The following is a 14,484-nucleotide window of genomic DNA, read 5'->3' as shown; positions in this document are numbered from 1 at the left end:
TTCAGTAAATTATGGTCCCATTTAGAGTCAAATAGAAGATAAAATAAAAAAAGTTTAAATTTAACATTGTAGTCGAGGTCGAGGAGCGTCTCAGTTTTCGACTCCTATCTCTGTAATCCAGTAAGTGTCTCTCTTTCTTAGAGGGCAAAAGTAGGCCAATAATAATATTTCCACAAAGCAGAACATTCACATCTAATGATCAACATTGCATATTTAATCTGTCATCAGTTTGAATCATCGCCAAGCCTTCAGGTGTTCATGAATGTTATAACCTTTTTGGTCACCTGAAAATGTCTTATTGAGTGTTTGGTTGTACTTAGCTCCTTCATCTCATGTCACCTCTGGTTGCAAAAAAACAACATGGCCAAAAACCAAAAGTGAACTGCAGTCCACAGTTCACTTTCGCTGCTGAATTGATTTGTCTCTAATTACTATGCACATTCATTAAATGTTCATTCAGTCAGTGTTCTTTATACATATTTTTTAGTATTCTTGTTATTATTTACTCCTGAGCCCAAAATGAAGACAATTTTGGTTGTGTTTCATGCTCAGATATGATATCAAATGCAAAGGAGACAGCATTATTTAAAATTTTGAAAGAATGACATTGGTCTTGCAGGGCATCCATCATCAAGGCCTCTTCTAACTCAGAAGACATCATGATAAAGGTATGGAAACTTTTGTGTGGCTTGTTGAAGGAGTTTACAATATTAGAAAAGAATTACTATATAATATGCATTAAGCCATCAATCAGAGCATGAAGTTACACGTACAAGGTCTACTAACAATGCCATGAAGTTTAGATTTACATGAATTGTAACTACATAAAAAACTTTTAACTTTCTGAGCCCTCTGTTCAATTGTTGGTCTTCTCAGATGAGGTTACATCATGTGTTGATGTGTGGGTTTTTTCGTCATATGTTTACTTTAGAACATGGATGATTTTCTTAACACCTCTGATTGGTATGATCCCCCTGAGATTAGAGTTTAACATCATCTGAATCTGAATACAAGAAGGTGTGAATCCTTAACGAGGGCGACTCATAAGAGAGCTGTATGTGGATGTTTGTTGTGTTAAGTGCTTGACACAAATTTAGTCTCCAGGGGGTTGGGTCAGTTAGGTAGAAAGTGAATGTGTGTGTCTGTGTGTGTGTGTGAAAGAGAGAGATGGAGAGAAAAGCATATTGTATTGCAGACTTTGTTAGCAATACACACCCACAGTATGCTAAAGTCACCTCATTTTGTCTGTAAATGTTGAACCCCAGTCAAAGAGTTTCTGAGCCAAAGTCTTGAAAAAATCCATATATTTTTTTTTTATCTTGTGACTCAAGATAAGAAATATACAGTATAAGATAAATTGTTATCTTGGATCCATCTCAAGATAGAAAGTTCTGCACATGTGATAGAATATATATTTCAGGACATGAGGGGACTCCAAAGTTACACACAGATACCAAGTTTATAAATTGGGATCATTTGCAATTAACCCCTTAACACCCCTTAACGCCCTGGCCGCTATTCTGTCTTTCAGAGGTTGTAGCGGGTTCAGCTTTCAAGATAGAGTGAAGATACAGGTATCATATGAAACTACAAAATCAAATGATTCCATTGTAACCGACCATGGTAACACCTAACCTAGCTTGTTGGGAAAGATGCTAAATAATGCTATAAAGTTACGCTAAATTTTGGCGAGTGAAAATTGGCATGGCGATTTTCAAAGGGGTTCCTTGACCTCTGACCTCAAGATATGTGAATGAAAATGGGTTCTATGGGTACCCACAAGTCTCCCCTTTAAAGACATGCCCACTTTATGATAATCACATGCAGTTTGGGGCAAAAAAACTGTTGCATGTATTACAAATGTGTTATTTTGTTTCTATTCTAAAATAATTTGTTTGAATATTTCTGCATACTGGGGTCCCTAAACAGTCTTGGAATTACATGCATTGGGTATCACTGTAAAGCTCAGACTGTTGTGGATCCAAGGAGTCCAATGGTATTCATGTGTGATGATGTTAATCCAGATATAGCCATTTCATTGTAGTGAGACCATGTATTTTTAAAACTTCAGCTCACTGCATACCTGGGACCTGTAGGATAATCACAGCCTCATGAAACTTTAATAAAATGAAATAAGGGAGTTTCTGAGCAGTTTCAGAAGTGCTCACCATCCAATAGCTAAAAATACAAAAAATCACCAAATCACAACATGGACTTTTCTATGGTGTTCCTCAAGGTCTTGGTGTAATGTGGTATTTTGGAGGGCTTATTGATCATTTTTTACCAATTCTCGAGTGGTTAAATTTTTTTAAAAATTTAGCACCAACCCTGTGTAACAAATGGTATCAACCCAAAAATTGCTGCAACAACTTATGAGACATAAGTGAGCATGAATGGCATCATCATAATGTTCTAAGACCTTATAAATTTCACAATTAATTTTGATTAATTTATTCATTAGTTTTTATTTCTGATTTATGCCTAGAACAACTTGACATACAGTGCTTAGCTGCATCTCAAATTAACCTTCAGGTTCCCAGCTTTTAGCTGATGTACACCACTTCTATGTGACCTATGCTGTTGACTTTTTGTCTACCCCTGAACATCCCCTGTCATCAACTCCTCTAAAAAAAATGGCAGAGTGATAAGGGGTTAAGCTCTGGCATCCTCATGCGCCTCGGGTGTGGGGTGACGGAAAAAAACGTCTTCGGCCATAAACCAGTAAGTTGTTGTAACTTGGGCGTACATTTTCCAATCTGCTCCAAAGTTCTAATGCATGATAACAGTCCCGGCCTGAAGACATCTACATGCCAATTTTGACTCATAGTCATAGCGCCACTTACTGGCAACAAGAAGTTACAGGTTATGTCTTTTTACGACTTCCTCCTCGAAGATTGAGCAGATCTGAAATCTGAAATTTGGTCAGAAAAGACCTTGGTGACGCCTTTCCCTTGTTGCCTTGCACTCACCCATCTGATAGTGTGATCTGGCCCAAAATGGACCCAGCAGATGTAGCATTCTTTGATGATCAGATGCTTTCTGATCTACTGCCAAAACGCCTCCAGTATGGAGCTGAAGGGCGCAGCTCAGTCACTAACACTCTGGCGAGTTTCAAATCTTGGATGTCTAGTCTCCAGCTTGCATCCCAGTCAGCTAACCTCAGTCCTGCTGGCCTCCATCCTAAATCCTGGTCTGCAAGCCTCGGACCTCCTAACGTTCTGCAGGCTTCCCAGTCCTCTCGCCTTTGGCCTACTAGCCTTCTGCAGTCTTGGGCCTGCTTGCGTCCCACCTGTTTTCCTTGAGTCGGTTAGCCTCCCGCCTGTCTCCCCTGAGCAAGCTAGCCCGCCAACTGCCTGCCCTGAGCTGGCTAGTTCACAGCATGGATACCTCATCCTGTATCTCCTGAACTCTGGGAGCCTTCAATAGACCAGTTGAGGAACCACCCTGATGACCAGCAGCCATCTTCCACTGCCTCTCGCCTTTCCATTTCGAGAGTCTTCAGGGGTCGGTTGCACCAACAGGTCTTACGACTGGTCTTACGCTAAGTGGGACATAACTTGGCGTTCTTGACACGGATGCTATCCTCTGGTGGACAGGTGGGTCTATTACACGCTTTGGCATGAGATGGGGTTGCCCAGCCAGATCATCAGCCACCCATCTTGATCGACGCTCAGCCAGATCATCAGTCGGCCGTCTCTGCTGATGCCCAGCCAGATCTTCAGTTACTTCTGTTGCCGGCCTTCGACATGTGCTGTGAATGGGATTCCTCCCCACTGGGACAATCTTGGTGCCAAACCTAAAGATAAGGGCACTCCCACGGAGAGCAACATATATGACAGCACAGCAAAATTCGATTCTGGACATCTGGCGGACGGCCAAAGGTGGACATAAACACAGATCACAGTCATTCCCAACGTTGAGGAAAATGAGCACAGAAGGTATAGTACTTAAATCTCTATGGAGAGAAAAACAACAGCAGAGTTGAGCAGGAAGGGGGGGTGGTCAGGGAGGATAGAGATAAATCGCTTGTATGACAGAAAGCTTTGGTCAGAAAGCTGCCAGAGTTCGGCAGTTTCTCCTCTCGCTCTCTGATGGAGACCTGGGAGGGAACTGAACTCTGCTTTCCGCAACTCCTCAACACCTCCTGCAGAAAGCCAATGGACTTGGACTTGGACTTGGACTTATATAGCGCTTTTCTAGTCTTCCGACCACTCAAAGCGCTTTACACTACATGTCAGTATTCACCCATTCACACACACATTCATACACTGATGGCAGAGGCTACTAAGGTGCCAACTTTGCCCATCAGGATTTAATCTAAATACTCATTCACACACCAATGGCTATGCCTCCGGGAGCAATTTGGGGTTAAGTGTCTTGCTCAAGGACACATCGACATGTGACCCGAAGCAGCCGGGGATCGAACCACCGACCTTCCGATTGGTGGACAACCTGCTCTACCCTCTGAGCCACAGCCGCCCCCAATGCGTCCTCACTTTGAGACAATGCTGAATTACATTCTGCTGTCCTCCATCTCTCTGCTCACTGTGGCTCTTAACCTGATGGTCATCATCTCTCTCTCTCACTTCAAGTAGTAAAATATTTCATTCATTTATGAAACTGGTAGATAGTAGTAGCAAGTATCACTTGATCGCAAATTGTGAGGCAATGATGTTTTTTGTATTTCAGTTTTTGTTCTATCTTATTTTATCTGAATGATAATTGATACTATAACTAATTATCAATATATTGCTGATCTTCTGCTCCAGGCAGCTCCAGACCCCCACCAACCTCCTCCTCCTCTCTCTGGCTGTCTCAGATTTCTTCGTGGGCTTCCTCATGTACTTTCAAATTGTGCTCATAGACGGCTGTTGGTACTTTGGTGACCTCATGTGTGCTGTGTATCCGTATCTAGGATATATTGTAACCTCTGCCTCTGTAGGAACCATGGTACTCATATCAGTTGACCGATATGTAGCTATTTGTTATCCTCTCCATTATTCCACCAAAATCACACTAAAAAGAGTTCAAGTCTGTGTTTGTCTGTGTTGGATATGTTCTGTAATCTTTCAAAGTCTGATTTTAAGGGATCACTTGAAACAACCAGGCAGGTCTAACTCCTGCTTTGGACAGTGTATCTTTGTTACTGACTACATTACTGGACTTGTAGATGTTGTTATTTCCTTCATTGTTCCCATTACTCTCATCATAGTTCTGTATATGAGAGTATTTGTGGTGGCTGTGTCTCAGGCTCGTGCCATGCGGTCTCATATTGCAGCTGTCTCTCTCCAACAATCAGGGAAAGTAACGGCTAAAAAATCTGAAATGAAAGCGGCCAGGAATCTTGGTGTTGTTGTAGTTGTGTTTCTAATATGTCTCTGCCCATATTATTGTGTTGCTCTTACAGGCCAGGACACCTTCATCAATATTTATTCTGCTGCCTTTGTAATATGTTTGTTCTATTTTAACTCCTGTCTTAACCCTGTGATCTATGCCTTTTTTTACCCCTGGTTTAGAAAATCAGTTAAGCTCATTGTTACACTTAAGATACTGCAGCCTGGCTCCTGTGATTCCAACATGCTGTAAAGAGAGACACTGCACAGTGCCTGAAATTAGACCCTTTGCAGAAATCAATAACAGAAAAATGTTCTTGGTCTTGTAGCTTATTAACTGAATAACAGATGATAAACTGAGTAAAGTGCTTTTGTATGAACACTTGTATTTGCAGATCATACATATGTCTTTTCACAGAATTTCACAATACAATTTTTCATTGTTTGTTCATTCACAGAAAGAAAAACCATGAGGCCTCAATCCCGACTTCTAGCTTTAATTTGAAGGTGTTAATATCCACATTAGCCGGTACCCTGTTTTAATACATGACTTATGTCTGTGACACACACCACTGGTGTACTAGCTATCTGGCATATGGGGACAAATCCTGCTGGGCAGCTGTATAGCAGCCGTGTAATAAATTCTGATAGCCCAGTTTGTTCTGAAAAAATGTGAATGACATGATTGTGCATTACATCATTGAAGAAAAAATAGGAAAAAATAGCTTAGACCTCAGATGGGTAGATACTGTATATTGTTACTTCTTCAAATGGAACTACACTAAAATTCATATCCCATACAGTTATAAAAGTGTACATAAGATAATGGGAGCACCATGATTTATAGTTTGTAACTTTTGCTTTACTGTCAGTTGTCTTTTTAGCCATAGTGGCTCTAGGGATGTCAGTCTACCAGTCGGCCCACCACTTTGTTCCAGACAGCAATATCTCATCAACTACTGAGTGATTGCCATGAAATTTTGTACATACATTTATGGTCCCCAGAGGATGAAGCCTACTGTCTTTTCTGATCCCCTGACTTTACCTCTAGGGCCACCATTAGTTTGACATAAATGGCTTTTGTGAAATGAGATGGATTGTCATGGAGTTTGGCACAGGTATCCACGGTGCCCAGAGGATGAATCCTGCTGACTTTGATGATCCCCTTACTTTTCCTGTATAAGGAACCTGCTTTGTCACGATACATCTCATTCAAAAGACTGGCACTGTAGCAAAGCTCTGATACTGATGCCAGACCAAAATGCTCGTTTAGTACGTTGTACTGATCCAGAGTTTTGTCAATGCAATCTCCAGCCACTAGCTACTAGAGCATGGTGAGAGCTCTACTCCTTTCAAGGACAGCCACCCTCATTCAAAGTCTGGTACATTTCAAGGTACTCAGGCGCTTTGCAGAATATGCAAATCTGTTGTAGGTGTCACAATGTCTGCATTAGTTGTTTGTATTTGCAGTCTGTCTCTCTGTCCCTGTCTCCAGTCACTTCCTACTTCTCCCAGGCCACTGTATTTTTTAGGGACTCTCTAGACTTGCCAATCTCCAGACATCCACCAGATGCCGTCAGACTTTTCCACCAGTCCCAGTCACCTGACTCCTATATGCACCTGTGAACTTGTTTCTCATTTCCCAACTACCCCTGTTTGGGTGACCAAATTATAGTAGGCTGTGGTTTCTCTCTGAGCTCATTAGGGTTATGGCAGACACGAAACACTCTCTAACAACCCCCATAGTATTTATACCAGCCCATCTCAATCTGCTCCTTGCCAGATCATCAATGTTGCTTCAAGCCTTTGCTTTCCGGCCTCTGAAATTTGAAACCTAGAACATGAACTAGAACTGGAATCTGTACCTGCCTGAACCTTATTCCCTGCCCCATTCCTGTTCACTCATGGATTCTCAGTTTCTTCTGTTTGGACTTGCCAACCATGCCAGTAAGCTTATGTATTTTCACCTTTTCAATAAATCATTACGGTGCTCTTGCCTGAGATTGTCTCCATTTACGTCCTTTCTCTTGTTGCCTTGCACTCACCCACCTGACAGTGCGATCTGGCCCAAAATGGACCCAGCAGATTTAGCATTCTTCGAAAAAGTAAATGAAGTGACCCATGCCATTCAGTGCTTTCTGATCTACTGCCAAAACGCCTCCAGTATAGAGCAGAAGGGCGCAGCTCAGTCACTAACACTCTGGCAAGTTCCAAGCCTTGGATGTCTAGTCTCCAACTTGCATCCCAGTCAGCTAACCTCAGGCCTGCCAGCCTCCACCCTAAATCCCGGTCTGCAAGCCTCGAGCCTCCTGGCGTTCGACATGATTCCCAGTCCTCCAGCCTCGGGCCTACTAGCTTTCCGCATGCTTCCCAATGTTGGGGATGCAGATAGGAGCTGGTCTAGTTATTAGAGAATATTAAAGATAATTATTATAATTGTCTGTAATACAGGCTTGTAATATTCACGTCTCTGCAAGGCAAAACGTGACATATATGCTATCCTCTGGTGGACAGGCGGGTCTATTACATACTTTGGCATGAGATGGGGTTTCCCTGCAAAATCGTCAGACGGCCATCTTCACCGACACTCAGCCAGTTAATCAGTTGGCCGTCTCTGCCGAAGACCACCATAAGATTGCCGTACTCGAAATAGGGATATTTGCTCTGGAGAACACTTGTTAACTCCACAACACTCTCCCAATGTCTCCCGCTGATGAGTTAGCTCAGAAAAACTCAACTCATTTCAATGGATTGGCGAACTCTCAATGACACATGAGCTGTGAATGGGATTTCTCCCTACTGGGACAATCTGGGTGCCAAACCTAAAGATAAGGGCAAAACTCCCACGGAGAGCAACATATATGACAGCACAGAAAAATTTGATTCTGGACATCTGGCTGACGGCCGTAGGCTGACATAAACACAGATCACAGTCATTCCCAGCATTGAGGAAGATGAGCACGGAAGGTATAGTTCTTAAATCTCTATGGAGGGAAAAACAACAGCAGAGTTAAGCAGGAAGGGGGGGTGGTCAGGGAGGATAGAGATAAATCGGTTGTATGACAGACAGCTTTGGCCAGAAAGCTGTTCGGCAGCTTCTCCTCTCGTTCTCTGATGGAGACCTGGGAGGGAACTGAACTCTGCTTTCCACAACTCCTCAACACCTCCTGCAGAAAGCCAATGCGTCCTCACTTTGAGACAATGCTGAATTACATTCTGCTGTCCTCCATCTCTCTGCTCACTGTGGCTCTTAACCTGCTGGTCATCATCTCTCTCTCTCACTTCAAGTAGTAAAAAATTACATTCATTTATGAAACTGGTAGATAGTAATAGCAAGTATCACTTGATCGCAAATTGTGAGGCAATGATGTTTTTTGTATTTCAGTTTTTGCTGTATCTGAATGATAATTGATACTATAACTAATTAGCAATATATTGCTGATCTTCCTCTCCAGGCAGCTCCAGACACCCACCAACCTCCTCCTCCTCTCTCTGGCTGTCTCAGATTTCTTCGTGGGCCTCCTCATGTTCTTTCAAATTGCGCTAATAGATGGCTGTTGGTACTTTGGTGACCTCATGTGTGCTGTGTATCAGTATCTAGCATATATCGTTACCTCCGCCGCTGTAGGAACCATGGTACTCATATCAGTTGACCGATATGTGGCTATTTGTTATCCTCTCCATTATTCCACCAAAATCACACTAAAAAGAGTTCAAGTCTGTGTTTGTCTGTGTTGGATATGTTCTGTAATCTTTCAAAGTCTGACTGTAAGGGATCACTTGAAACAACCAGGCAGTCATAACTCCTGCTTTGGACAGTGTATCTTTGTCATTGACTTAATTTCTGGACTTGTAGATCTTATTGTTTCCTTCATTGTTCCCATTACTGTTATTGTTGTTCTGTATATGAGAGTATTTGTGGTGGCTGTGACTCAGGCTCGTGCCATGCGGTCTCATATTGCAGCTGTCACTCTCCAACAATCAGGGAAAGTAACTGCTAAAAAATCTGAAATGAAAGCGGCCAGGAATCTTGGTGTTGTTGTAGTTGTGTTTTTAATATGTCTCTGCCCATATTATTGTGTTTCTCTTACAGGCCAGAACACCTTCATCAATACTTCATCTGATGCCTTTGTAATATGTTTGTTCTATTTTAACTCCTGTCTTAACCCTGTGATTTATGCCTTTTTTTACCCCTGGTTTAGAAAATCTATCAAACTCATTGTTACACTTCAGATACTGCAGCCTGAGTCCTGTGATGCAAACATGCTGTAAAGAGAGACACTGCACGGTGCCTGAAATTAGACCCTTTGCAGAAAACAGAAAAATGTTCTTGGCTGTGTAGCTTAGTAACTGAACAACAGATGATAAATTCTGAGGAAAGTGCTTTTGTATGACCACTTATATTTGTAGGTCATACATATGTGTCTTTACAATACATTATTCTCTAAGAATGACTCATTCTTCAGTCTCATTTTTACTGCATTAATGGAGCCACTTGGGTTTTTGTTCATTCACAGAAAAGAATGAGGCCTCATTCCCAACTTCTAGCTTTAATTTGAAGGTGTTTATATCCACATTAGAGAAACAGGGTAGTATCAGTGTAGTGAAATTGTACCCGTTTTAATACATGACTTATGTCTGTGACACAGAACACTGGTGTACTAGTCATCTGGCATATGGGGACAAATCCTGGTGGGCTGCTGTATAGTAGTTAGTTAATCTTACGTCATAGGCTCCATGGTCGCCTACTCTGTCGCTACTGTTGCGGCTGTAAAAGGGTGGATAAATTGTTTTGAGCATCACAACCTCAACAAAATAACTTGTTTCACTATCAGAATTTGATCAGTTTGGTACGATATTATTTATCCCCATTCAAGTTACCATAGGGCTTAGGATAGGGTTACAATAAATACATATGTAATTACATTACCACCCCTCAAACATAACTTACTGTCATACTGTTTATACTGTACAGACGTAATCAACCCTCACGACCCAAAATATGCATTCATGTATCAATTAATAGTTACAGTATTTGATAATGTTTACAACTATTACCTTACACACCTTGCTCAACTCAATAGACACCGTGTTTTTTCAGCTACAGCCGTTTTCAAGCATTGTTATATATATATATATATATATATAAAATACAAGAAGCATGGTCACTTCAACTTCACCTCCTTGTCTTATGTGAAGCAGAGAAGACGTTATTGCTTGAGTCTAGTTAAAGCTGGGGTTGGTAACATTGGAGAAACCAGCAATAGTACGCTAGATTTGAAAAACTATCCAACCAAAAAACCCAACCCAGTGTTACCAACTCTTTTCCAGTGAAAGTAGCTAGCAGCATTAGCTGCTAACTAGCTCCAAAAGTACCTAAATCTAGCGAGAAAGTCGCCAAGTCAGCATCACTGACGGTCTCTTCAGGCCTCCCTCCAAAGCCACTCCCCCAAAATTATTATTATGAACGTAAACATATCATAATGAAAGTAAACAACGAACATGGCTATTGTTAGTAGGCTGCTCACAGGCGTCAAGCTAGCAGCTTGTGGCAGACTACCGTTCTCACTCCCGACTCGTCAAATACCGCCGTTTAGTAGGTGCCCCTTGGCATCGGACGCCAACGCATAGAGGCACTCTTTAGTGACTGTAAGTGACGCATGGGGCTTTCAACTAACCTCACTGTAAACCCACCTGCAGCATTATTCGACGGTCAGAACAAGTGATGTAGTATTATGAACATAAGAGTCTGCTAAAGGGTGGTGGATGGGTCAAACAAACAGGACTTTCAACAAGGAGACCACTGTTCGTGGCCCCTGTTGACTTATTTTGTCATGACAATCGTTAGTCACATAACTCGTTGTTAGTATTGTTAGTCCCGTTAGTAGCTAGTCACGTTAATGTCAACCGAGACCAATTTCCTAAACCTAACGAAGTGGTTATGTTGCCTAAACCTAACTTCCTGTGAAAACGGAAGTTTATTTTGAAAGGACACTATACATGTAATGAGCGTATTTTGAAATGCAGTCCCTGACACGTCAAACAGTAACCCAAGAGGGGTTCCCCATGCATTGGTCTCTGATGCCGAGGGGCGCTGACCAAGCGTCGGTATTTGACGGGCTGGAAGTGAGAATGTGTTAAACATAATGTTTGTTTGTTCACAAGAAAACACCACAGGGTGACTTTCAGACACTATTTGACTGCATGTGCCATTATCTGGTAGCTAAAACTTCTCCAGCTTATTTTCTGCTAATGAAGAGGTGTCCCACATAGAAAAAAATTGTCTTTTAAGCCTGTAGAGCAGGTTCTTTTACCTGCCAAATATAGACTTGCATTGAGACATCTGTCATACCTGTGAATTAACACATGATTAACTTAGCAAACTATTGTTCCTTTACATACCATACCGGCAAGTCAGCCACTTGAACCTTTACATTGTTCCAAGTTTGGCTGCAGTTTCTTTAAACTTTAATGTGGAAATAGTGATGTGTCCGCTGCATACTATCTCTCCGGATTTGGTCGTCAGGGTTTTTAGAAAGTTAATTTCTGTGTTTGGGATTTCCATTGGAATCCAGCTTGGTTAAGGCAAATTTCTTTACATTTTGGTTGTCCTCCAACAGCTCCAGATCAAACATACTACAACTTTAGTGCGTTATTCTCAGAATCAAGGTACACTGGAGGGATTTTGTAAACTTAAGAGATTGTGTGAGTCAACATTGTGTTTGGTCTCACTGAACTGAAGAAAAGTAAGAACAGAACTACCTGATTGATATAATTAATAATAAAAAAAAACCTGTCTGCTGAATTATCCAGGTTTATTTAGGTTAGCTCCTTGAATGTGGTAATGCCACCCTTCTACACAGCGTTGAGGACTTAAGATATAGACTTTAGATGTGTAAAAACAGTAAAAGGCCCCTTGAAAGGATGTTGGCAGCAGGCAAGAGAGATTTGCATTACTCCTTCAGATCAATTACACTGTCACGCAATGTAATTAAAGACCTGTTGGGATCAACAGCTTTTCTATATCTATCCAAGGATCCTTAAATTTATTCGACTGACTGAAACGTGTCTCAAGATTTCATGCCTGTGGCTCCCCACACTGTACTCTATCTTGGCCTCACAGGAGTCAGCCAACAGATAATGAAAAATAATACAAATTAATTTTATTTTTGTAACGCCTTCCATACATAAAATGCAGCTCAAATGCTTCATAGAGGAAAATAAAGACTAAAACAAAACAAAAAAAAAGAAGCATAAATAACATTAAAGCATACATGAATCAATAACACATGCAAAGTCGTTATGAGAATCAAAAGTAAGATAAAAGATATGTTTTCTTTGTGGCATTTGCAATGGCACCTTAATGCACAGGCTTACCGGGGCTGAAGTCCCAGGCCCCAAGTACCAGGGGCCTCACGAGACACAAGCTTAAAAATAATGTAATTTCAGGGTTTTCCCTTCCATTATATATGTACAATGCACGGCATGGTGAGAACGAGGGTGCTGTGATGTATCAATACAATGTTTACGTCCTGCAAAATCAGTAGCCTACATAAGATCACAGATGAGAGCGAGTCATCTGCCAGTCATTCTGTTAGAATACCGGGTCAGAACTGGTTGTTTACTAATGCGCAATGATGAGCACTAATAAATCAATGTTCATCACACTAATTGAGTGCCAAATTGACAAACTTGGGTGATGCCGTCGTAAATTAAATGTTTGAAGAGTATCCACAGATACCCGACTTCATCTAAAGAATGTCAGCATACAGTTTGACACAAACGTTGTCAGTTGAGCTTGACTAACCCGACTAACCAGGCTAAGCCGACTGGTTTGCTACAGCCAAAGCTTTCCGGGTAAAATTTGCGCTTTAGAATTTCTGTTCTGCACGTACAAGAAGCGGACATAAAAGGACTATCCTAAGAGCTCAACAGGCTGCAGTAAATTCAATAATATTCTGTGGGCCGTATGGGAAGCTTGGGTTTGCCGATCCCTGCTCTACACAATGTTGGTGTCACAGGAGCCAGGCTGCAGTATCTTAAGTGTAACAATGAGTTTAATCGATTTTCTAAACCAGGGATAAAAAAAGGCATAGATCACAGGGTTAAGACAGGAGTTGAAATAGAACAAACATATTACAAAGGCAGCAGATGAGGCATTGAGCAACGTGTCTGTTAGTGCAACACAAAAATATGGACAGAGGCATAATAGAAACACGACAATAACAACACCAAGAGTTCTGGCTGCTTTCATTTCAGATTTGTTAGCAGGTAAACTCACTGAATACTGGAGAGTCACAGCTGCAATATGAGACCGCATGGCACGAGCCTGAGTCACAGCCACCACAAATACTCTCATATACAGAACTATGATGACAGTGACAGGACCAATAAAGGACAAAAAAAGATCTGCAAGTCCAGCAATGTAGTTAATGACAACAACACACTCTCCAGAGCAGGAATTATACCTGCCTGGTTGTTCCAGGTTATCCTTCAGCATCAGAGTGTTACAGAAAGCAGAACATATCCAACACAGACAAACACAGATCGTAACTGTTTTTTGTGTGACTTTAGAGGGATAATGTAGGGGATCACAAATAGCCACATAGCGGTCAACAGATATGAGCACCATGTTTCCTATTGAGGCAGAGGTAATAATATAGTCTATAACATTATACAGAATACACATGAGGTCACCGAGGAACCAGCAGCCATCTATTAGCACAATTTGAAAAGACATGAGGAGGCCCACGAAGAAATCTGAGACAGCCAGAGAGAGGAGGAGGAGGTTGGTGGGGGTCTGGAGCTGCCTGGAGAGAAAAGAGAGCAACAAGCTTATCATTACTGTAGTATCAATTGTCATATCAGCAGATAAAATCCATGAATGAAACACAAAAACATCATTCTATTACAGTCTGATCTGTTCACGTCCATGAACTATTTCTTTCTGTAAACCAGTTTTATAAATATTTGACTACTTGAAGTGGGAGATGGAGATGATGACCAGCAGGTTGAGAGTCACAGTGAGCAGAGAGATGGAGGACAGTAAAATGTAAGTGAGCATGGATACAGAGTGAGGACGCATGGTCTTCCTGCAGGAGGAGTTGAGCAGTTGTGGAAAGCAGAGTTCATCTTCTTCAAGGGTTTTCAT

General features: G+C 41.6%; 3 protein-coding genes across 3 annotated transcripts; 2 read left to right on the top strand and 1 right to left on the bottom strand.

The window, feature by feature from the left end:
- Positions 1-3,702: 3,702 nt before the first annotated feature.
- On the top strand, positions 3,703-5,586 carry LOC141781955 (trace amine-associated receptor 13c-like). Its single transcript, XM_074657954.1, has 2 exons — positions 3,703-3,881; positions 4,770-5,586. Exons 1-2 carry the CDS (start codon positions 3,703-3,705, stop codon positions 5,584-5,586), a joined length of 996 nt encoding a protein of 331 aa, XP_074514055.1.
- A 2,778-nt stretch (positions 5,587-8,364) lies between these two features.
- Positions 8,365-9,605, top strand: LOC141782222 (trace amine-associated receptor 13c-like). The gene is made up of 2 exons (XM_074658312.1): positions 8,365-8,620; positions 8,789-9,605. The coding sequence occupies exons 1-2, from the start codon at positions 8,448-8,450 to the stop codon at positions 9,603-9,605; spliced, it is 990 nt and encodes a 329-aa protein (XP_074514413.1). The 5' UTR covers positions 8,365-8,447.
- Positions 9,606-13,332: 3,727 nt separating this feature from the next.
- Positions 13,333-14,484, bottom strand: LOC141782320 (trace amine-associated receptor 13c-like). Its single transcript, XM_074658500.1, has 2 exons — positions 14,312-14,484; positions 13,333-14,143 (listed from the first exon to the last, which is right to left on the bottom strand). The coding sequence occupies exons 1-2, from the start codon at positions 14,482-14,484 to the stop codon at positions 13,333-13,335; spliced, it is 984 nt and encodes a 327-aa protein (XP_074514601.1).

The sequence above is a fragment of the Sebastes fasciatus genome, chromosome 14 (genome assembly GCF_043250625.1).
Source record: "Sebastes fasciatus isolate fSebFas1 chromosome 14, fSebFas1.pri, whole genome shotgun sequence".
Lineage (NCBI taxonomy): Eukaryota > Metazoa > Chordata > Actinopteri > Perciformes > Sebastidae > Sebastes > Sebastes fasciatus.
The sequence above is the reverse complement of the archived record's forward strand: the minus strand, read 5'-3'. Positions and strand labels throughout refer to the sequence as shown.